Source organism: Podarcis raffonei, chromosome Z (assembly GCF_027172205.1).
Source record: "Podarcis raffonei isolate rPodRaf1 chromosome Z, rPodRaf1.pri, whole genome shotgun sequence".
Lineage (NCBI taxonomy): Eukaryota > Metazoa > Chordata > Lepidosauria > Squamata > Lacertidae > Podarcis > Podarcis raffonei.
The window spans coordinates 40,452,641-40,477,705 of record NC_070621.1 but is presented as its reverse complement, the minus strand read 5'-3'; the positions used below and the strand labels follow the sequence as shown (position 1 = coordinate 40,477,705).

Sequence of the window (25,065 nt, the reverse complement as noted above, 5' to 3'; positions counted from 1 at the left end):
GAGGTGCTACACATTCTCTTAATGGGGCTGTATAGTGACAGCCTTACGTTTTTATGTATATAGGAAGATATGCCGTTTTAGAGGGATAAGAATTTGGGAACGAGCTAACCCTGCCACAAAATTAAAACGTAAACAAAATTCTTACCATTTTTATTTTTATAAATTATTCCGAGGGCACATGAACCATGTGTGCATTACATTCTCACAAGAAATGGATTTGAAGATGATAATACAGCACATGTGACTTCTTTACATTTACAGGTGATTGCATACACTTCTATCAAAGCTAAAAAGCAAACTGGTCACCAGGGTGGAGATGAACTGCTATTTTCTTCATGTAAAAAAAGACACTTTTTTAAAAGCAGCAAGGACACTGTGACATAACCATTCCAATTGTTCAAATGTCTTTGGCACTCAATGATAATGAAATCTAAAGGTACTGTTAGAGGCCAGCCCTGTTCTAGACTCTTAAGAGTATGATAGCAGGGATTGCTATACAAATGAGGTTAACACAATTAATGAAATCTTAGCGCAGAGTCAAACCCTCCCACTCCAAAAAGCTTGTGCCCCAAGATATTCTGGAGAAAAGGTGGACATGGGGCAAGGATGTGTTTAACTGCTCTGCTGAAGTTGCTTTGAAACCTGGCAAACCTTGAGCAAAGCCCTGCAGATGGGAATGAAAACACCACAACATTTTGGCAAACCTTGGGCTTATGATGCAAGAGAGCACACCCGTTTTATATAATGCCGAATGAACTAGAAGCTACACTGAGAAACCTGTGGACTTCAAGTTGCCAGTCTCCAGCTTTTGGCGTCGCTGATGACGACTGCTGTCTCCAGCTGATGGAATTTAGAGTCCAATGCCATCTGACGGGCCACAGGTTCCCCAGCCCTGATGGAAAACGTCTCTTAAAATCCTCAGATGATTGTAGGCAATGGGTTTTTAGGCAATGAAAAACTTTTATAGCACATTCCTATCTTTGGCTATTTTGGAAGTAAATCTCACCGAGTTTGATTAGGCTTACTGCAAAGTAAGCAGATGCAGCCTTGCAGCTTTAGTGTGATGTCGAGGCAGTGGCATTAATGAGAAGAGAAGATCCAGGCTATTGAAATGCACAACTCTTCAGCGCAGGCTTTTTTACCACCTGCTTCTGTGACTTTACACAATAAGGTTGGCCTGGAAGATAGGGGAGGTGCAGTCCAGTATCTGGAGTCTACCATGCTGACTAACCCTAGTTTGTGCAAAGCATTCTGTGAAACCCAAGCAAACAGTGAACCGGTGAATGAATTGACAAGGTGAACAGAACATGCTCTGATACCTGTTTTTGTACAACTCTTTCCTCCCCACCTCCCCAGAATGAATAGCATTCAGTCTCTGGCCACAATCCAGAACAGCACTCAATTGGTGATAGGACACAAAAGCTCACAAAGTCTTGAGAGCTCCCTAGTATCAGTATTAAGATGCTTAGCACATATATTAAGCCTGTGGTAGCCAATGTAGCACCCTGGAAATGTTGCCGGACTACAACTATCACTCCAGCAGGCATGGCTAATGGTGTAGAATGGTGTGGCTCAGAAACATCTGGAGAGCACACTGGATACCCCTCTATTAAGCAATGCAATGCATGGCTTCCCAAACTCCTCCATCTCTTACAGCTTAAAATACAGACTTGATTAGCTACCATGAAGCAATTACACAATTCAGGTATTTAAATGTTGCAGTAAAATCTCTTTCATGTGTTTTCCTCCCAAACACCAAAAAGTAGGTTAGGCTGGCGGCTCAGTGGGAATTTGAACCTAGGTCTGCATTGCTGTTTGCAGTGAACCATGGTCCAATTCACCAAACCGGCCACACATACAAAATGCAACATTCTAAATTGCTAGAGCTGTGAAAGCTAAAAGCTTTCCAATTGCATTGTTCTTTAAAATACTAGTTTTTCTTATTCGGGGCAAATCCCCTTGCTTTGAACTTAGTCACAAGCAGAAGCAGCCCTTTATAATAAATTCATTAAGGTGTTTGTTTGTTTGTTTTTTAAAAGCAGGAATCTACGGTCCACTTCATACTGTGGTGGACTTTGCAAATAAGGGGAGAGATCTGTAAGAAGACACAGTGAACACTCACTAAGTATCCGTGGTTTTTTGGGGGAGGGGATGACGACTTGCAATTATATACCGTATTTTTCACTCTATAAGACGCACCAGACCACAAGACGCACCTAGTTTTTGGAGGAGGAAAGCAAGAAAAAAAATATTCTGAATCTCAGAAGCCAGAACAGCAAGAGGGATCGCTGCACAGTGAAAGCAGCAATCCCTCTTGCTGTTCTGGCTTCTGGGATAGCTGTGCAGCCTGCATTCGCTCCATAAGACGTACACACACATTTCTCCTTACTTTTTAGGAGGGAAAAAGTGAGTCTTATAGAGCAAAAAATACGGTACATACCTGCTTCAAACATTTGAGTGTTCCCTATTAAGATGTATGAGAGACGGTAACATACAGTGTAAATCAGACCACGATTTCCTAGGATTTGTACAAGCTGAAGATTCTGCATGCAGAGTTGTGTGTCATTTGAAGCTGACTATGTAAGCCTATGAATAATGCAGGCATGCAGTCTAGGTCTAGCTGCACAGCTTAGAGGACAGTTAATGTCAGCCTCAGTTCCTGATCACCCAAGAGTCCCAAAATGGCTACACTGAACACTCTCTACTTGAGGGACTCCAGTGGTGTGAAGACAGGTGGGGAGCCTCCTCTTCTTGTGGAGGCTGAGCTGCTTGCACTATTTAAACCCACCTATTTGTGTCAGTTTCACGGGGAGCCGGCCTTATAATGAATCAGAACAATGGTCCATCTAGCTGAGGATTGTGTGTATATTGCCTGGCAGCAGCTCTTCAGGATTGCAGGCAACGGTTTACACAGTAATGCCAGGGATTGAATCTTGGAACTCCTATATGCAGGGCAAATGCCCTACCACTGAGCAGCAGAAGCAGCCACTGTGAGTATGGAAGACCTCCAGTTGCAGAACTTTAATATAAAATGGGGTGTGGAGGATGAGCTGTAAGGGGTGGGCTTTGGCACCCCCTTCCCACATCTCTTACATGTGTTTGTTTACATGCAGAGTGCCTGAACACCCAAACAGGGCTTGTGTTGGAACAAATGATGGAAATCCAGTGCTTGAAGGTGCTAAGCAGCTTAATTAGCATCCTCTTGCAAGGAAAGAGGGGGAAGTTACATTTGATCATGTGCATCCAGCCAAACTGTGTGGCTCTTGTGCTGTTTAAAAGAGCAGAAAATATTTGGCATAGCACCTATTTTTGATTGTGGCTATATTAAAAACCTAACTAGGAAAATAAAGGCCGGTTTATATGTATCCATCACCAACATATGTAAAGATAAAAACTAGTGTGTGAAGCAACCTTTGTTTTTCTACTGTGAGGTAATGCTCACAGAATGTCGCTAGGTGTCAGTAGAATGCCATTGCCTAACAAACAGCTGCATCTACAGTGACCTTCAATTCCTAATCAAAGGCCTATTTTCAGTGTGCAAAATTAAGGCTTCATATATCTATTATTATTATTATTATTATTATTATTATTATTATTATTAATAATTCCTCCTACTAGTCTAGAGCATTCATTTCATACACTCAAGCTCTTGGGTTCCTCCTTTAAATCTTCACCGTCAGCTACATTCCACTGAGCCCAGCAATTTTGTTAAAGAGGACAAAAGGAATTAGGAACACCAGTTTATCAACACCTTTTGAGAAAAGCAGGGTGTGCCTGATTAGCCACACAGCACTTTCAGCAATTTGCTCAAAGTGACCAAACCCTCAAAGCAACAAGTCCACAGCGGCCAACTAATCATGATGGATTTTGAAGAAGCAAACAGAGCAAGACTGCAGGTGCTGAATGCAGGATTTGTTCCTTCTTGCTGCTGGCACTTAGCATCAATTTGGCCTAGGCCTGGTCTATGGGAAGACTGTTGCAGGGTTCCTCTATTTTAAATGGATTATGTATGCTATGTAATAAGTGTGCCCCCTCTCTCTTCCCCACCCTCCCTCCAGTACAAAAAGGTTTCACAATTAGTGGCACAGTTTCTACCCGTCCTTCATGGCGTGTAAGGTGGTGGCTTTTCAAAAGGTGGAAAATACGGTGGGGAGTAACGAGGAGGAGCAGTAGGGGACCAGACGTAGCTTGGCGACGGCGACACCGACAGAGGATCGTCAGAAAGGCCAGATGGTGTGGAGGCCGGGAAGACACTGGAATGCTACAACGAAAGGGAGAGAGGTGGCTTCAGCACAGAGAAAGCTGCCTCAAACACAGCCCAATCTTTGGTCCTTCTAGCTTAGCATTGTCAACACCACCGTGGGAGGGGGAATCCTAGTCCTAAGAGCCAAATGCGGACTCTAGGCCCCTATTTCTGGCCCTCAGGTCTCTACCTGGGCAGGCCTCCCCAGCCCTGGTGATACCTCTTACCTGAGAGCCACTGCCAGTGAGTGCAGCCTGTACTGAGCCAGGTGTAGCAGTGATATGACCTGGAATTAAAACAGCTTCCTAGGTCATGCACTTCTGAATTATATACAGTGGTACCTTGTTTTGAGTCTGGGATCCGTTCCAGAGCCCTGGACACTCAACAAAAGGGATGCTCGATAAAGCGCCGTTCTGCGCATGCGCGTGGAGTGGTTTGTGCTTCTGCGCATAGCACAATTTAGCGCTTCCGCGCATGCGCAAGCAGCAAACCCGGAAGCAACCTGTTCCAGCACTTCCGGGTTTGCTGCGGACATTCGCCAAAATGGATAGTCGACGGGGCGGATGTTCACGGAGGTATTACTGTATATAAATCCCTGCTTCATAGAACTGTAGAGTCGGAAGGGACCACAAGGGTCATCTAACGCCCTGCAACGCAGGAATCTTTCTGCACGATGTGGGGCTTGATCCCGTCACCTTGAGATGAAGCATTTCATGCTCTGCTGACTGAGCTATCCCAGTAGCCCGGTAGCCCAGTTCAAGGTCCTTACAAGAATTCCACACATGACGAGGTGCTGGTTGTTACCTTTTACGACCTGGCTATGAGGCATTTCAGGGAAAGTTTATCTTTATATCACCTCCCTCGCTAGGGCATGTTGAATTTTTAAGCTTTTGAATTCCAGAATGAGGGGTGCTAAAAAGTTGTAACATGGCTTGGGAATTCAAAAGATATTTTGGTTAAATTAATATAATTTAGTTTCGCTTGGTTAAGTAAAATGTGTGTGAAATTGCATAGAAATCATTAAAAGAGACTGTCAAGTACTTGCAGTTATACTGTATGTTTATATTATTTGTATTTATTATTCCTATTATTTAGCACTTGACATTTTCAGAAGGTAAAATTGGAATTCTTTGGTTTTCCGAAAGCAGTTTATGTGCTTCTTCATCAGGCACAGACTTGCCAAGCTAAATGTTGTCCAATCACAAAAATAATAGCAGATTTGAATTCCTCACACCCCAAAACACATATTTAAGACTTCTTACTGAAGAAATTTGTAAAAATTAAGTTTCATGCCCTACTCCCCCATGCCAGCTTCAAGGACCAACTGGGTGAAATATGAAGATCATCGCAGGAAGAGGAGGATCAATTTACCCCAGTAGTCAGAACCCTGATGCCCTCCAGATTAGAACTATAGAATCCAACTCTGGGCAATACAGGAATGTTTTGCCCAACGTGGGGTTCAAACCCACAACCCTGAGATAAAGGCTGGAACTACATCGATCTTTTAAACATTATTAAAGGTAAAGGTAAAGGGACCCCTGACCATTAGGTCCAGTCGTGACCGACTCTGGGGTTGTGGTGCTCATCTCGCTTTATTGGCCGAGGGAGCCAGCGTACAGCTTCCAGGGCATGTGGCCAGCATGACTAAGCCGCTTCTGGTGAACCAGAGCAGCGCACGGAAACGCCGTTTACCTTCCCGCCGGAGCGGCACCTATTTATCTACTTGCACTTTGACGTGCTTTCAAACTCCTAGGTTGGCAGGAACAGGAACCGAGCAACAGGAGCTCACCCCATCGCGGGGATTCGAACCACCGACCTTATGTTCGGCAAGTCCTAGGCTCTGGTTTAACCCACAGTGCCACCCACTAGGACGATATTAAAAGTAACATTCTATAACGTTTAACATGCATTCCCCCTTTGCATACATGAGTGTATATCTACCCAAAGAGTCTCATGCTCTACCGACTGAGCTAAACTCCCATCATTCCTTGATTGTCAGCCATATCATCTGGGAGCTGATGGGAGTTGAAGCCACATAACAGCTGAAGGCCCACAGGTTCTCTACAATTAAATAGGCTGAAACTGAGCAGAAAAGTGAAATGTGTTTCACCAAACTTGCAAAAAAAAACACAACAAGGTGAAATTTGGAGCCAGGAACAGAGGCGAAATGACAGCAAGACGAAGGCAAAATAGTTTTCTGTCCTCCAAAAGATGGAACATAAAAGACTGCATAGAAAAAAGAGGCAGTTGTAACATAACTGCTTGATGGTGCACCCCCTCTGTAAAAAAGCAGATTACTCTCTTAAGTAAACACAGCAGCCATTTGACCCAACATACCTGGAAGTCATAGGCTGAATATGGTGGCAGGTGAGGCGTGCTGTGGTAATATGTATTGTATGACGTCACCTGGGGTCTCGAATAGTAAGATACAGTGGGCCGTGCATTTTCAACTGTGCAGTTTATAGCAGGAAGTGAGGGAGTCTATGAACACAATGGAAAACAGAAAACTCACTTAGCTTGTGGTCCATTTATTCAAATGGCCAGAGGAGATCAGAATACTGCAAGAGAAATGGGAGAAGTACAGATCTTGCCTGTACACTATGATCTACCTCAGGGGTCCTTCTCAAGTGTCCCACTGTTGGGAACCTCCTGGCCATGGGCCAAATCTGGCCTGAGAGGCCTTCTCATTTGGGAAGCTGGGCTGCTCTTCCCAAACCACACCCACCAGTCCCACCCCTGACATCCTATATGACATCAGGTATATGGCTGTAAAAAGCAGGGTTGAAATATTCCTGTGCATCATCTGAAATGGGAGGAGCTCCGTCCTAGTTGGTTCAGGTGTGTAAGGATCTCTCCTCTGCACCCAAATCCTGCAGAATGTAAGATTAGATCCCTCTGCCCATTAGCTAATGCATGGGGGAGTTCAATCGCCTTTACTCTGTGGGCCAACTCTGACAGGTGGGTGGGACGATCTACCCGAGATCAATAGGATGACAGAAGATGGAAAAGGTGTGTAGTCATGTTCACCTGTCAAAGCTGGCCTACAGGTGGGAGGATATAATTATCTGACTTGCCAGGACAAAAAGATTCCCCACCCATGAGTTTGGTCGTCATGCACAAGAAACAGGGCCTTTCCTGTAGTGGCTCTGAAAACTATGAAACACCTTCCTGATGGACTTGCACCTTGCCACTTGAATTCTGGCATTTAGGGAGGCCGCAAAGCCTTTCACACTTCATGGCTGCCTTTAGTAGCTACCAAAAATGTCTCATCACCTTTAACTGGTGCCCACCCAAAATTGCTCTGGTCTCCAGAGCAGCTACACATTTTTAATCTCTCTATCTTCTGCTGTGTCTATTTCAGTGTTTCCTACCTTGGGTCTCCAGCTGTTTTCAGACTACAATTCCCATCATCCCTAACCACTGGTCTTGCTAGCTAGGGATGATGGGAGTTGTAGTCCAAAAAACAGCTCAAGGCCCAATGTTGGGAAACACTGGTCTATTTGTACTTTGTCTCTCATTCCTTTGCACACCACATGGTGAGCACATAGCTTTAAAAAGTGGCACAACACGCTTGAAATAAATAAAAATTTCTACTTGTCTACATTTCCTATGGACATCCTCTTACCATATCTTTAAAGCCTCCTAGGATTGCAGCAGTGATGATCCCGAGAAACAAGCCCACGATGTTCAAAATGGTTGCTGACCAGAGCAGGTGGTAAAGGTGAATGATATCTTGGCAGCTGCTGACGTCAATGTACTCGTAATAACCACCGGAAATCTCCACTCTGTTCAGTCCAAAAAAAGGCAAAACATCTTTCAAAAAGGCAAAACATATTTCAGTAGATAATCCTCATTTTGGGACACCTTTGCTAGAGGGACGTAAGAACATAAAAGAGTCCTGCAGAACTACTGTTTTGGGGGGCAGGCAGGTATGGGGATCTCCCTGGTCTTGAATGGGGTAACTGCACCCCTGAAGGACCAGGTGCGCAGCCTGGGAGTCATTTTGGACTCACAGCTGTCCATGGAGGCGCAGGTCAATTCTGTATCCAGGGCAGCTGTCTACCAGCTCCATCTGGTACGCAGGCTGAGACCCTACCTGCCCACAGTCTCCCAAGTATGGTGCATGCTCTAGTTATCTCCCGCTTGGACTACTGCAATGTGCTCTATGTGGGACTACCTTTGAAGGTGACCAGAAACTACAACTAATCCAGAATGCGGCAGCTAGACTGGTGACTGGGAGTGGCTGTCGAGACCACATAACACCGGTCTTGAAAGACCTACATTGGCTCCCAGTACGTTTCCAGGCACAATTCAAAGTGTTGGTGCTGACCTTTAAAGCCCTAAATGGCCTCGGTCCAGTATATCTGACGAAGCGTCTCCATTCCCATCATTCAGCCCAGACACTGAGGTCCAGCTCCGAGAGCCTTTTGGCGGTTCCCTCACAGTGAGAAGTGAGGTTACAGGGAACCAGGCAGAGGGCCTTCTCGGTAGTGGCGCACGCCCTGTGGAATGCCCTCCCATCAGATGTCAAGGAAATAAAACAACTATCAGACATCTGAAGGCAGCCCTGTTTAGGGAAGTTTTTAATGTCTGGTGTTTTATTATGTTTTAAGTATTCTGTTGGGAACTAGCCAGAGTGGCTGGGGAAACCAGCCACTCTGGGTAGTTAGTTAATTAGTTAATTAAAAATAAATTATTATTATTATTTGGCCAAAGGCCCATCTGGTCCTACATTCTCTTCTCATAGATGCCATTGGCAGAACCGCACTCCTTCACAGAGTGCGAAGTTAAAAGAGTGGGATTTGCTGTCACAAGTTGTGTGATGATGGCCACCAACTTAGATGGGTTTTAAAGGGGGGTTAGGCCAATTCATGGAAGATAAAAGTTATCAATGATTACTAATCAAGGTGGTTAAGTGCCATCTTTAGGATCAGGGGGAGCATGTCTCTAGATAACATTTGCTTGAGATGGGAAACAATGGGAGATGGTTTATTGCCTTTTGTGCTCTGCTTTGTGCTTCCTGTGGCGCTGTGGGTAAAAGCCTCAGCGCCTAGGGCTTGCCGATCGAAAGGTCGGCGGTTCGAATCCCCGCGGCGGGTGCGCTCCCGCTGCTCGGTCCCAGCGCCTGCCAACCTAGCAGTTCGAAAGCACCCCTGGGTGCAAGTAGATAAATAGGGACCGCTTACCAGCGGGAAGGTAAACGGCGTTCCGTGTGCTGCGCTGGCTCGCCAGATGCAGCTTGTCACGCTGGCCACGTGACCCAGAAGTGTCTGCGGACAGCGCTGGCCCCCGGCCTCTTGAGTGAGATGGGCGCACAACCCCAGAGTCTGTCAAGACTGGCCCGTACGGGCAGGGGTACCTTTACCTTTACCTTGTGCTTCCTAGAGGCACTTGACTGCCTACTGTAGAAAACAGGGAGTTGGATGTGTTAAGCCAGGTGTGGGGAACCATTGGCCTTCCAGATGTTGCCAAACTACAACCCCCATCAGCTGCAGCAAACATGACAAAATGCCAGGGGTGATGGGAGTTTAATTCAGCAAAATCTGCAGGGACAAAGGTTCCCCACACCTGATATAAGCCTTGGTCTTTTCCAGCAGGGGCTCTTTTAATATCACTGTATCATTTTCTCTGCATGGTAAATTTATAGTATTTCAGGAGGGCCTTTGGGGACCAGTTAGTCTTTCTGTTGCAAAAAAAAGGAGTCCATTGTGGATTTTTCTGCTGCTCTGGTTTCAGATGGCTGTGATTGTTTAACATTAAAAACAGCTATCTAACAGGTGGTTTTTTTTGCACTTTCAAGTGTTCAAATCTTTTCACGAACATAATTTAACTGTAAGGTAAATCAGTGTTATTTCCCCCATTTTGCAGATGTGGGGAATAAGGCACATGACAACGCTGCTAGTCTCTGGTCACTTAGTGAGTCAACAAGTCTGAACCAGGGACTTTTGGATCTGCAGCTCAGGCTGCAACCCTATACCCTAGGGGTGGGGAATCTTCTTGGGCCAGATCTTTATCTCCCTCTACCCTGTGGGTCAACTTTGACAGGTGGGTTAATTACCTAATGATGCTCACCCAACCTTGGTAGGCTGCATTAAACCCTCCTGACTTTAGGCTGAAATGACTGGCAGAATCCGTGACCAGGGAGAAGATTTGATTGAACAGGACTGGAAAAAGTTTAAGGACTATCTACAAAAATATTGTAAAATCTTTGAGTGTTAATATGATGTGGGAAGTGAAGGTAACAGGGTTTGTGTGACTTGGTTAAATGTGAATTAAAAGAAGAATGTTAAAAAGGATAGAGGCTTATGAACAGAACATTATTATGTCATAGTATATAAGATGAGGCTTGGATTATAATAACGGAAAATTGGGACATAATAATTAGAAGAATATAAAACTAAGTATGCTTTAAATAAGGTTTTGAATTTGCTGAATTGGATTGGAATAAAGAGGAATACAAAAAAGGGGGACGTGAGGAGGTCAAGACAGAGGGGTATGGAACTTTATAAACTCAAGAAAAAGGGTCTTTCATTTTTTCTTTTTTCTTTATCTTTCTTTTTGTCTGTTATATATTTTTGTTTTTTCTGCTGTATTAGTTTTTTATATGAACTTTATGTATGGAAATGTTACATTTTGAAATGATGAATCTTTTGTTTTGTTCTGTAAAATCTTAATAAATATTTATTTTAAAAAAACAAAACCCTCCTGACTTTAAGTAAACGACCAAGAACAGTAAACAGAAAAGAGTACAGAGGGACGATCTGACTTTGCTGGCTGCCAGCTGAATGACATGACCCACTAAAAGTTATCTCTGTAGCACAAAGCTCAGACCTCATTTGCACTTTACACTTAAAGCAGTATAATGCCACTTTAGTCATCGCTTGTCTCTAGGAATCCTGGGACCTGTTTTTTGTTAAAGGTGCTGAGAGTTGCAAGGAAACCCCTATTCCCCTCACAGAACTATCATTCCCAGAGAAGTCTAATAAGCAATCCCTTTTCCCAAGGAATTCTGGGAAGTGGAGCTCTGCGAGGGGATAATTCTAACAACTCTCAGGGATGTGGGTGGTGCTGTGGTCTAAACCACTGAGCCTCTTGGGCTTGCCAATCAGAAGATCGGTGGTTTGAATCCCCACGACGGGATGAGCTCCCATTGCTCTGTCCCAGCTCCTGCCATCCTAGCAGTTCAAAAGCATGCCAATGCAAGTAGATAAATAGGTACCACTGTGGCGGGAAGGTAAACGGCGTTTCTGTGCACTGCTTTGGTTCGCCAGAAGTGGCTTAGTCATGCTGGCCACATGACCCGGAAAAACTGTCTGCGGACAAACGCCGGCTCCCTTGGCCTGTAAAGCGAGATGAGCGCCGCAACCCCAGAGTCATCTGCAACTGGACTTAACTGTCAGGGTCCTTTACCTTTACCTTTTCACAGCTCTCAGTGCTGTTAACAAATTACAGTTCCCAGGATTCTTTGGGGGAGAGCCACGGCAGTTTAAAGAGGAGCGATACTGTTTTAAATGTATAGTGCAGATAGGGTCTCAGCCTGAAACAACTCCTTCATACTCAAGACTGCAGGATTGACCCAGGGGCTTGAGCTTCCCCATTTCACTCTCTGCCTACAGGTGAGGCTTTTCCATGTCACTCACCTCCCACAGTTGTAGAGGTCGCAGCAGAAGCAGGTGTTGCCTTTGATCTTGGGCGTGCAGGGGCTGCGGTGCTGGGGGTGGCAGACTGCCTGTTTGAACAACAGAGACAGGGCTTACAGAAGCTGAAGGCCACCTCTTTCGGGAATTGGCAGGTTTGCTCCTACAGCATTTCCAGAAGCCCATTTCTGATTTGTACCACTTCTGCTTAATTGCAAATGGAAGAGCATGCAACAAACTTTTCAATATGCACTGATTTTATTTTTTTAACACAGAGGAGCATGTGCTTTCCTCCCCCTGTAGTCGTACAGTCTAGAAACATCCTTTTCTGTTTATGAGAACAGGATTTCTGAAGGGCTGGAAAAGTTTGGTTCCTGCAGACCAGACAGGTGGAGTATTTGAACAGGCAACTTTAGAGATCAACAAATCTGCCAATTTGGGTTTTTCTCTCTTTCTCATTTTTCCAGCTCAGTTCTCCATGTTTCTGCATCCTCTCAAAAAGTCCTCTCAAAAATTTAGTGCAATTTTGTCCTAACATGCACATTTTTGTAGACAATTTTGTCTGATATACACATTTTTGCAAAGCAATATTATACATTATTTCCACACATTTTTAAATGCACACTTTCCCTTAACATGCACATTTTTTTACACAATTATTTGGTTGGAGAATTGCATCCCAACATTTGGAGAAGGATGGCTGTGTTTCAGTTTGTGTATTGTTTTAGAAAGCATGAATTAGGTAGGTTTGCATTAAAATTCCAGCCAAACTGCATTTCTCCCCCGTTTATCACCCAGAATTTCCTGTTCACTCATGTTGCAGAAACTGAGAGAACAGCAGCACAGTTACCTACCTCTGGCTGAGCTGTACTTTTGGAATAGTAGTGACATCGTCCTGCATACAGTGGTCTGAGATCCTGTAAAAAAAAATAAGAAGAAAAATAGTAGGGTAGAGTTTAAAAAAATGAAAAAAGAGGAAGTGAATCAACCCTGATTTTTTTTTTTTGCTGAAACAGTGGGCAGATGCTCAAATTAACCATATTTTCAGACATCCTACCGCCTGCTTGAAGGAAGCACAAAGGAAAACGACACCCAGTAGTGCACAAGAACATAAGAACAGGCCTGCAGGATCAGGCCAAAGTCTACCTTCCTGAGTGCTATCTGCAGCTGCTAGGGTTCCCATATGTCCCTCTTTTTCCAGGACATGTCCTCTTTTTCATGCATATGTAAAATGAGAGTCGTCACAGCGATCCACAGTTGAAAGTAGATGTCGGCAAATGTGTCCTCTTTTTTCCCCCCCCCTCTTCAAAACATGGCAACCCTAACACTACAATACCACTAAGCACTATAATACCACTTTAAACAGCCATGGCTTCCCCCAAAGTATTCTGGGAGCTGTAGTTTGCTAAGGGTGCTGGGAGTTTTTAGGAGACCTTGCTATTTCCTACACAGAGCTACAATTCCCACAATTCACTGGGAAAAGGCACTGATTGTTAAACCACTTTGGGAAGTGTAGATCTGGGATGGGAACAGGGTTCTAATAATTCTCAGCACCCTCTGCAATTACTTGCAATTATTTGTGATTCGGCTAGGAGGAGTACACTCCCAATACAACCTTTCTATACATCTCTTCCTCCATTCTCAACCTATTTTTTATCACTTTGAAAAGCTCTTTGTTTGGGCTTTTATTGCAAATTACAGCATCCTTAATGGCTAATATCAGGAAAAGCCTCTGCAGTGCCCTTCAGCCAAGGAAGATAAGTGCAATAACACCCTCCTCATTGGTGCTCCCCAGCAACAGATACCTCTGATACTGGAGTCCTCTTGTGGAACACTCTCGTGTTATAGCAGAACAGAAGTGGCACAGAAACAACAAGGCAATGGAATATTTGTGGTTTGAAAAATGTGAGAGAGGCAGCCTGATATAACTAGCATGTTTAGCTCTAGTTAATGCATGAAGGAGTAAAGACTGTTGTTCCTAGAAGTGACCAGGTCACTTCCGCTAACTTCCTCACACAAAGAAAAGCTGGATTCTGCATCCCAATGCAAACTGATAGGCGTCTGTAGAACTTTGCATTTTATCTCGCTATTATAACTACTTCACATAACTTATTTTGATTCTGCTAGTCATAGCAAGGGGCAAGCTGCTATAGCAGGCACTGACTTCACCCCCCAAATGCTATAGATGTTAAACCTGTAGCTGAATGAGGTGGTAAAACAGGCTATACCACTTCTGTGTGTGTGTGTGTGTGTGTGTGTGTGTGTGTGTGTGTGTGTGTGTGTCACATTTTGAAATGCTTTTTCCTCTACAATGAAAACGAAAACACACCATGCAAAATAGAAAACCAGCAAAGCAAACTGGGCTGGGCTATCACCTTTCTCCCTGGTGTGTTAGGTTAAGGATTTTTTTTTAATTGGTAAGGTGTTGTTTTTTTTAAAAAAATAGAAAGTAAGTGTTAAAAATTGGCACCTCCTCATCTGAAGCCTGAAATGGAACACCCTATGCTGCCAACCAGGGGCCCCAGGTTATGGATGGCCAGCACACCGATGTGACTTCATGACATCTTGTTGAAATGTGATGTCATGACGCCACACAGCCTCAGAACCTGACTTCCAGTGGCACCGCAAGCCAGGTTCTGAGACCTCACAAGGCGTTGGACAGCATCTCTGAGGTCTCGGATGTGACTTCATCTGCTTTGCAATGCACTGAAAGTTGCATCAGGGGCCCTGCAGTGCGTGCTGAGCACCCACAACCAAATTTTTGTGCGTGCTCGGGCCCCGCTAGAGATGGCGCCCCTGCTGCCAACTCATTCCATTGCATGCATAGGCCAGGTCTCATGAGATCCTCTGGACTCCCCACTGAGCAATGCCCACATGCTTTCAGGCATGTTCATTGGCATGAGGACTAGTCTCTGGCTTTTTAAAAGCAACGCTGAGAATACCAAGAAACTGGATTCTGCACGCAAATCCTTTATTTTGCGCTTTCCCACAGCTCTCTCTGGCGTGCAAGTATACAGCTCTGCTCACAAGCGTGGAGGACGTGGCAACGCAGTCACATATCGCAGTCGGATGGTACTCACTATGTGCCTGGCAGCAAACACACCATCCACAATGGCACAGCAGAAGGCAGCGATGACGCCAAAGCTGATGAACACGATTGAAGCAACCAGCTGTGGGAAAAGATAAAGCTACATGGAGTCATCTGCTTCTATATTAAAAGAAAACATGCAAGGTTTTGCCCTATCCCCAATTATATTTTCTGGAGTTGCTGATTTATTGATATGCTGGCTGACAACTGCCCATTCCTTTTTTAAGCAGGTTTGTATAGTTTAATAACCCAGCTCAATCTGCTAATAGGAGCTAATGGTTAGATTTCTGCCTCATGAAATATCCTTTAAAATATTAATGTTTGGATATGAAAATGACAAGTATTTTTTTTAAAAAAAATCACATACCACAATACATCTATGCATATGATTCTTAAACACTCTCTTTCACAATAAATAATTAATAAACATTCAGTGTGTACACAATTTCTTATTTTCACGAAAAAGCTATTGCTATTATTTAATATTATCATACAAAAATAGATTACAGCAATAAGCAACTACATTTTGACCTCGTGAACTTCTAGAACAGGAGTGGGGAAACTTTGGCCCTCCAAGTATTGCTAAACTACAAGTCTGGCCATGATGGGAGTTGTGCTTCAACAACATCAGCAGAGCCAGAAAGTTCCCCACACCTACTCTAGAGGTCAGTTTCTATTGCTGTTCATCCTTCTTTAGTTGTCATTTTTTAAAAAGACATATAGGTAATCTACTCCCCTCCACAAGATTCTCAAGTCTTGTTTTATATCTTTGGCTAACGAGTCCCAAAGCCATAGTTTTCTTGATCAATCATCATTGCAGCTTGCTCAAGTACTTTTAATTGCTCACAGAGCTTTCTCAGTAAATCAATTTTTTTTAAAAAGGCTTCCATGAGTCCTTGCTCTATGTAATACCTACAAATAATAGAGGCTCCCTTCAGCTCAATGCTACAGCAATTGCCAAGGCATGTGTGCAAAATGCTACTCTCCCAAGTTTTGGGAGGGTTAGGACTGGAAGCATCGCCCCAAGTCTGTGGTTGGCAAGAGGGAAAGAGCCAGTGTCTTGAGCTGATGACAGAAGACAGAGGAATGGAATTCTGAAAGCACAACTCGGAATGCAAGATGGAACGGAATGACCAACATTAGCTGATCCCTGCATGACTCCTGCAGCCTGGGCAACCGGCCACTGAGGAAGACTACTGGGGCAGCATCCCCTGGGGCTGCCAGGCCACTGCTGTTCCACCTGACTACTTCCTGATTACCTGCCCCAAGGTACTTGCATTATTACATAGAACTACTGCTTCTCCGTCACAACGGGTCGTTTATACAGTTTAAGAGAAGAGCTGTGGGTTAGGAAAATGGGAGGAGAAGGGAAGGGAAGCAAGCCAATTCAAGATACCGGCTGTTTCACAATGTTATTATTTGCGAAATAGTTATATAGTGGAGCTCCAGGAGTCAGTTCTGGGAAGAGAAGGGGCCTAGAAGTGGCCGTTTATTTGATTATTTTGACATAACAGCAGGGATCGGATTCCGAAAGCTGCCTATGCCAATGAAAACCCCAGTAGAGATATATACAACCACTGGGGTTACACAGATGTCTTTCTTTTTATGTATGGCGGCCTCTTCAGGCCTGTGGCAGTTGATGACATAGTCTGGATTCTAGGCTCCCCCCTATAGAGCAGTGGTGAGGGACCTATGGCCTTCCGAGATGTTGCTGGACTCCATCAACCCCAGCCAGCATGGCCAATGATCAGGGATGATGGGAGCTGCGGCCCAACATCTGGAGGGCTAGAGTTCCCCCCACCGTGGCTCCAGGGAGAGGGATTTGCAGGTGGACTCAGGGTTGGCCTGGCTGATCTTGAGGTTGCTAACCCACAGAAAGCAGCCGTTCAACAGACGGGAGGGCCCTGCTGGCCCACTTTCCCCTGAGATGCAGTCTGATGGAACTGCTGCCAACGGAGGCAACAGGAAACTGATAACTCTTAAGTCCGAGTTGAGTTGATGGGGTAACCGCCTGGCTGGGGGGATCTGGCTTTGCTCCCTGCTTCTCAGACCCATCCATCTGGGGAAAGGTGGTGGCCTTGTTTAAGGGTTACTGCCAGAGGCAGGAGTGACATATCTTTTGGGGTCCACGGGCACCTTGGCAAGCCACAGCGAAGCACACAGCTCAATCTGTTGGCAACCTCTGGCTTGAGAGGCAATGCTGAGCTTTTTAGGAGAAGGGTTGCTTCTGCTTCAATGTTTTTGCTGTCTTTTATTATCTGCTGTTGATTTTTATTGCTATATATTGTATTTCTAATGCTGATTTGCTTACAAGTCACCCAGGAAATATTTATTGAGGGGAGGCTATAAACCTTTTAATAGATAAATACTTTGGTCTAGGACATGTTTTGCAAGCAAAAGAATAGCTAGGTCTAATTCTCAATACCTCCAGTTGAAAGGGTCAGGGTAATAGGTGGTTACCTCTTCAGACCTTGTAGAGCTGCTGCTAGTCAGAGCAGACATTACCAAGGTAGATGGGGATCAGAGGTCTAAGGTAGCTTCCAATGTTCATTAGGTGAATCCATGTATCTCAGTGACAGAGTACATCCTTTGCACTCAGAGAGTCCTGGGTTCAGTTACTGGTACCACCTGGTAGGGTCGGGAAGGACCCTGGCCTGAGAGACCAGGCGAACTGCTGCCAGTCAGTGTGAGGAATATTGAGCCAACATGACAGTTAACTTAACATGACAGTAACTTTACAACTGTTAAAAAACTTACCATTTGCCTTTTATTTTCTATCAAATTTGATCCAATAATTCCAAGAAATGACCCAAAGCCAAGCTGAAAGGCAAGGTTTTAAAAAATGTTTTAGATCTTTTAGAAGCTATCCATTTTTAACCATTTAGTACAGATGCAGAATTAGAAACCCGGGCTGGGGAGGGGGGGGGGGAAGACCACACACCACATACTCAGTCAGAAGCCTTAAAAATCTGAGGATTTTTTTAAAAAAAGAAACAAAACAAAACAAAAAACCAGAATCATCAAAATATTGCAACAGTATTCCTGATTTTTACCAGTGGAAGTAAATCATGTAATAAAGAGGAGCTTTTAAAAATTAGGCAAAATGCATGCAAAAATAATTTTTAATACAGGTTGACGGCAATAATGCAGCAATGATCTTACAAATGCTTGACATAACTGGAGTAGCCAACTGAGGCAGACTTCCAATTGAGTCAAGGACTCCTTATTCATACATCTCTTATGATACCTGCTTAATAAATGTAGTTGGCAGGCACCACCAATCTCAGAGCCATCACATGGATCTGGCAGTAGCATAAAGACTATCCCACCTCAGGCAGAATTTTTGGTCTTTTTTCTGCACCAAAGCAACAACTATTGCTACCCGTGATGCTGCTTCCACAGGAAGAGGAGAACGGCTTTAATCAGCCCAGCTACACAAGCTGCTGTTTACTGGGAACCCAGAAAGACAGGCATGCCAGGTATTAGGGGCAACACAGCAGAACAGAGCCAGGTGCTTGCTTCAAACAGCTCTTCCGATTCTCAACTTTGACCTCTGGGTGCAAGAGTAGGAAAGGATGAAGTTGTAAAGAAGAGGAGGATTCTGCAGACCTCTTTGCAGAAACTAATATGATCATAACATGGGTTCATCCCATTCTATCCTCTCATCAAGCAATAACTTGCATGCATAAATGTGCAATCACTAGTTAATTGTCACAAACAGGGTTTTCATACCAGCCAAGGAAGAAATGCTTCCTCGCTGAAACATTTCACACGTGTCTTGATGAGAGTAAACACATGACAAATGTGCACGTGTAAACCAACCTGTTGGCAACTGACCATGTGCTGATTAGTAAACACCACTGCTACTTGAGAATTAAGACTTCAGGGTGGCCAAGATCCCTGTAGAAATGTGCAACCTTCCGTTCAGTGAGTAGTGCATAAGGTGACTTAGTGAAAGTCGCTTACTCACCCCAGTTGTGATGGGCTGCCTTGTCTTGTCCTCCTCTATATAGTTAGTGATTATGGATGGGGGCAAGGAGAAGAATTCAATGCAGCACTAAGTTCAAGTCCCTTAGTGGTGCACTAGTTGCGCGAGCGTAATATTTGACACAGGATATGGTACAGCAAGCCAGCGTGGTTCTCATGGCTGATCAAAGAATAGACTGCTGTTGCCCCAATACATCCTGTTGCATAACAAGCTTCTGCTAGCAAAACTGTTGCATAGGACATCATGTTATGCAACCATTATTCTCACCCTTGTACTAGCACATCATCCTTGATCAGAGAACACTGAATCCAAATATGGATTCCATCTGCCTGTGCATCTAATTACCCATAACCTGGGTCATTTGCCGGTCGCAGTGGTTGCTTAGTGAGCTGTCCATCCACCAGAGCGTATAAGTGCCAAAATGCTCTTAATGGAATAAATTAGCAAAAAGCCCATGATGGATGACAGATGGGACATGATTGAAGGAGCGAAGTGTTATTAAGGGCAGGGTAACCCTGTGTCAAAGGGTGGTTTTATTCTTCTCTGTTGCAAATGTTCTCAAATGCGGCACCTCACTTCCCCAACAGTAGCAGATGTGGCATGGAGGAAAATGAGATGTATTTGTATACTAAGTTTGCTCCTAGTGGTTCCAGCTGCAGGGGTTGGGAGTCAATCTACTGAGAATGAAGTTGCTTCTATCTGCGCACAACTCCTTCCAGCATTTTGTTGCCCAATCATGCTAGAATGTGACAGAATGGTGGCTCACTGTATGGCAGGAGAGGATAATCTGTGGTCCTTCAGATGTTCTGTGCTACAGCTCCTGTCATCCCTAAGAACTGGGCAGGCTGACTAGGACTGATAGGAGTTGCGAGTCCAGCAACATCTGGGAAGTCACAGGTTCTCCTTCTCAGCTGTAAGCTGTGGAAGTGTTATAGCACATAAAAGATCCTTAAAACTGGATGGGATAACTTCCAGATCTGTTTCTATGATTTTGTTAAACACTGGCAGGAAGTAACAGTGGACTTTAGAGTACTAACAGATAATATTATAAAGGACTTAAACAAGATGTTGTGTAATACAGCTGTTTAACACAGAGGTGAGGAATCTGTAGCTCTCCAAGCCTCAGCTGGAATGCCTCATGGTTAGAGTTGAGGGGAGCAACATCTGAAAGGCCACAGAGTCCCCATCCTTGATTTAATGCATCAGTTTATTCAGTAGAGTACTGATTACATTAGGGGCTGGTTCATATGCATGGTTAGCATGGGAACAAGAGCTAAGCAGGTAGCAAAAGCACAGATACCCAAATATGGCCCCTTCTGAGAACCTCTTTGAGCATTCATCCTTATTTGCATGCAGAATGCTTATGGTGCGTGGTGGTTAGACCAAGGGCACCTCCAGACTAGTGTTTCACCTCCAGTCACCCATGGATGCATTTTGCAACATGTCAATTATCATGCACTGGTGCTGGATTCTGACTGGACCTCCCCAACATCATTACGCTTTGGTAGTTATGCTTCCCCAACATGACCACATTACTGCCATCTGGAGGGGCACCCTTGCGCTACAGTGCAACAGAAACGGGACAAAGGAGCATTTGTGGTATGAAAAATTACAGGACTTCAGCAGGAAGCCACAGTTCTTGCACCAGTTGAAACTAAAACTTTTGCAGGTGCAAATGGGATGACGTGTAACTGCCTCAGCACCTTCATGAGCCCAAATCATCATGAATGCTCAATAAACAGAATGTCTGGAAGGGCCCTATATCTGGTCTTTACTTAGCAGTCATTCCAATTTGTTTGTGGGACAAATTATAATTATTGTTATAATTATTGTTTTAAGATAATGGGCATTCATCCTGACTTCCCTGTGGGGTGTTTACACATCTTCCCACTAGTCATTTGTTCATCCCACACTTTTAAATGCATTTTCTCATCACTTTCCAAATGACAAAAATGTTATGTTTTTATTTTTAAGTGGGTTTCTTGTGCTAGGTTGACAGAGTGCCTTAACCCATTTTAAGTGTGTCAACCTAAAGTTCTGATGTCACTACCAGGCTACAAAACCAGCTTACACTCTCTCTGAAATGCCAATTCATATATACCGGTACATTAGGACTGCAGCATCGGGCTTGCATGTGTGAACAAGAGATTAGAGGTTTACATGCCAGGGAGATAACATAACAAAGTGCAAATGGTCTGCTAATGGAAACAATTACACATTTAACTGAGAAATAAGGCATTGAATGTGAACCAACCCAAAGTGTGCTAAGCTAAGAAACACTTGCTAGCTTGATGGTTTCTTTCTGCAACCTAGAGATCAGAGTGGAAATGTCCACAGTCTTGTACCGTGTACTGACATTTTGAATCATTCCAGCTGAAATGAGAGTATTTGCTGCGCAGTGCACCTACATTATCCTGCAGCCAAGATTGCATGGACTGACATTTAAGGGGCCAGAGTAGTAGATATTCTGACTCTGCCCTTTTGACGGGATCACTTTCCAACATTCGGATGAGAAAAACGAGAGCAGAAAGTGTTTCAATATTATAAGAGCAGAATGAAGATCCCTTCTGAAAAGGGTTGGTGTATTCCACCCAGAAGAGATACAGAAAAGATATAGAGAAGGGGTAGGACATTGCAAAGACCCAACTATCTTAAGCATGCACTGGGCAAATCCAACATTGGCTTTCTGAGTTCTCATATGTACTAAGCTATCTCAGGACACCCTGCATTCTGAGCCAGCTTGCTAAAAACAAATCCAGATGGCAGAGATAGGCTACAAATTCAGCAGATATAAGTTCAGCAGCAAGGCATTCTGTGGGCTAATAGAGACATGCATGGTACAGGACATGCAACATCAAAGGCAAACACGGACAAACAGTTCAGCATAGAGATTTAACACCAGAACCAGAAATTTTTGTAGCACCCCACACCACACTAATCCAACATGTTTTCATGGGATTGATTCACATGTTCAGCTGTAAAGCAACAAGGTCATAGCACTTAAGGGCTGAGCAATGGAGGCTGGTTCATGCATGGATGTACCAAGCCACTGTCTTGTGTCCTCAGTGTGACATCAGAGGAATAGCTCACACGTAACAGCAGCAGATTTAAGACTTGTTTGTGGGGCACTTGTAGCATGTGAAGAGGAGCTGAATGCCTCTAAATGGGTGCTGGCCTGTCAGTTAGCTACAACCAAATGCAGCTTCCAGCTAGTTTCCTCCAAGTGATTGGAACCATCTGTGTAGCCTCCATTATTTTATATACCTCATTAAGTGAGTAGGGGCATAAATATGGCAGTTGAGCCTGCAGCAGTTAATTGTGAATCACACCTTGGTGCGACTGCAGACATGGGTTTAGAGGCATTTCTGCATTTTCCTGCTCCAGAAGACTAGACCCTTCCAGTAGTCCCGGGTGATCTTTCCTCTGCATTGATGTTGCAGTTTTGGAAGGAGTTGAGCATGCATTCACTGCACATCTGAAACCCACAGCACAGGCACATAGAGGCTTTTTCCATGGTGGTCCCTTTTTGATCTACTGGTGTCGATCTACTCACCACCAATGGAAGTCATTGGGAGACTAGCACAAATACCCAGTTCTCACCATTAGTTCCAGGTATGAGCATAACACTAGTTCACACTTGCATGTGTGGTGTGGCACTAGGCTGCAGGTGTGAGCCCTCAGCTAAATAGCCACAGAGACAACTTGCATATGAAGTTGAGTGAAACACATTGTCAACGGAGGTGGGTCACACATTTGGTGGATGAAGCACTGAGTGACAAACCATGGACTTGTTCAGGGGCACATGTTTCTCGCTGGATAACCAAGGGGACCTTTGCATGCATAAGTGAGCCACCACAAGCCTAACACCACAGACAGAACATCCATATCACTTCACTCCCAACACTACCCAGCGGAGTCAGGTCAGACACTCAGCTACCAGCCAACAAGTGAACAGCAACCTGTAGAGCAGAGATAGACCCTCCAGATGCTACTGAATTCCCACTGTCACTGAACACTGACCTTGTTGGCTAGGGATGATAGAAGCTGGAGCCCCACAACATCTGGAGGGCCACAGCTCCTTCACTCACAGGGGTAGATACTCATGTGTGTACCAGTCCCAAATGATTTGCCACTGAATGTGACTCCATATGGAAACCATTGGCTCAAGGGTGTTATGCCCACACATGCAAGTAATCGTGTTGCAGTCACCCAGTGATGAACATGCATGTGTGGACCAGGCCCCCACCCCCTTATTTTAAGGCAGAAGTAAGGAATTTGTGACCCTCCATAGGATGTTGGACTTTGAGGCCACCAGCTCCATCCAGCATGGCCAATGGTGAGGAAGGATGGAAGCTGCATTCCAACAAAATCTGGAAAGTCTCAAGGAAACAAAACATTCAATGAAGGCAGAAAGCAAATGAGCAGAGGTTAACACTTAAGACATTCTAATCAATTTGGAAGGTTTGTGGGGACTTGGGCGGGAGCAACACAGCTTCTTGACCTACCTAGGAGTTCTATACTTACAATAACCCCTGGGTAATAACCTCCAACAGTCACATTTTGCGTTCTTGTCGTGGCAGCAAGACCAACCGTAAGAATTAACAGAGACACAATGAGAAGAGTCACCGTTACGTAGAGGGAATTTCTTTTTCTTCTATTGAAAGACCCTAAAACACACACATATATACATATGCAAAAAATGTGCTAATTCCATCAGCGTTGAATAGCAAAGCATACCCTCTCCCCATAAGCATCATATTCAGTTTCAGTTCTCTTGGTGGTATCATGAGATACCATATCAAGAACATAGGAAGCTGCCTTAGACCAGGCCAGGCTATTGGTCCACCTGTCTAGCCCAGGGGTGGGGAAACGTTTTGGCCACCTGTCAATCATCTGACATCACAACGTTGTTGGGTGATTGGCAGGTGGGTAGTCCTGCCCACCTGTCAAATATAACCTGTGTGGGTGGGAGGAAATACTGTCCAAGGAGGATTGAACTACATTCTAATGCAGCCTTCCAAGGTTCTCCATCTGGACCTCAAGACTCTTCCCAGCACATGCCTTCTCCCTGGGCCACACATCTCACTGGCTACACACCTGCTGGGAAGGTGTCCTTGAACTGTTTGCCTGGATGGAGAATGGATAGATGAGTGGGTACAGAAACCACTGGCTTCTTTATGGCTATACAAAGCTAAAAGCCACATCTGTTGCCCCCTCCCACCTTTTTGCCTCTGGCCCTGCCCAGCACTGGCATGTGGCCCCCGGAATGTTGTCCATGAGGGCAATATTTTATTGGACATATTGTTCCCAGGATATTACAACAGGAGAAGCAGGAAGCTCTTAATTCCCACAAGAGAGAATCCCCCATTTGCATAATATGTTTAAAACACAATGATTCCACTTTAAACAGTCATGACTATCCCCCAAAGAATTTTGGGAGCTGTGGTTTGATAAGCGTGCTGAGAGTTATTCCTCGCAGTCCCAATTCCCAGAGTTCCTTGTGAAGAGGGATTGATTGTTAAAAGCACTCTGGGAATTATAGTGCCATGAGGGGAGCAGGGGTCTCCTATCAACTTCCAGCACCTTTAGCAAACCACAGTACCCAGGATTCTTTGTGGGAAGCTATTACTGGCTGAAAGTGGTACTACGGAGTTTTAAATTGAAATATACTCAGAGTCGAGTAGTAATTTCGTGCTCTTTATTTCAGCTCATAGGAACAGTGATTGAATCCTGCCCCCCAATTCAGGCTTTATATACCTTATTTATACAATGAGTACCATCTGATTGGTTGATTATGTTTCCCTCCTGGAGCCTGATTGGGTGGCTGCTGCAGGCCAATCAGTGGTTGCATCCTAGTATCCTACCGGCCTAATAGGCTGATAAACTTCCTCCTGGGGTCTGATTGGGCTGCTCCTGCAAGCCAATCAGGTTGTTGCATTCTAGGATCCTACCTGCCTATTCTTCTAGGATCTAAGCTTAGTACATAACATAAATGTTATTGTGATTGTAGCCTAAGTCATTGCACAAACAGAATTACTTTTGCTCAGGGAACAGTGTGCCCCTTCCTCCTCTTCCACCCACATCACCCCATCCCCTGATCTGTCCCGGG

At 44.5% G+C, this 25,065-nt stretch overlaps 2 protein-coding genes across 3 annotated transcripts in view; one reads left to right on the top strand and one right to left on the bottom strand.

Annotated features, from left to right (window-relative positions):
• Positions 1–25,065, top strand: part of LOC128406848 (protein ATP1B4-like) — an 83,372-nt gene that overhangs the window by 25,939 nt on the left and 32,368 nt on the right. Inside the window, exon 1 of one of the 2 annotated variants that reach the window (XM_053374631.1) lies at positions 15,580–16,237. The exons of the other annotated variant lie outside the window; for it this stretch is intronic. The gene's annotated coding sequence lies outside the window, so the exon portion shown is untranslated. Of the gene's footprint in view, positions 1–15,579; positions 16,238–25,065 lie in introns of those variants that run through there. 2 annotated transcript variants of the gene reach the window in all.
• The window catches only part of TMEM255A (transmembrane protein 255A), a 34,282-nt gene continuing 9,350 nt past the window's right edge, over positions 134–25,065 (bottom strand). Inside the window, exons 2-9 of the mRNA XM_053374649.1 lie at positions 23,481–23,623; positions 17,726–17,788; positions 14,961–15,050; positions 12,735–12,797; positions 11,884–11,972; positions 7,869–8,028; positions 6,581–6,724; positions 134–4,261 (exon numbers count right to left, since the gene is read on the bottom strand). Coding sequence (XP_053230624.1) covers positions 4,103–4,261; positions 6,581–6,724; positions 7,869–8,028; positions 11,884–11,972; positions 12,735–12,797; positions 14,961–15,050; positions 17,726–17,788; positions 23,481–23,623 — 911 coding nt within the window. The 3' untranslated portion in view covers positions 134–4,102. The remainder of the gene's footprint in view (positions 4,262–6,580; positions 6,725–7,868; positions 8,029–11,883; positions 11,973–12,734; positions 12,798–14,960; positions 15,051–17,725; positions 17,789–23,480; positions 23,624–25,065) is intronic.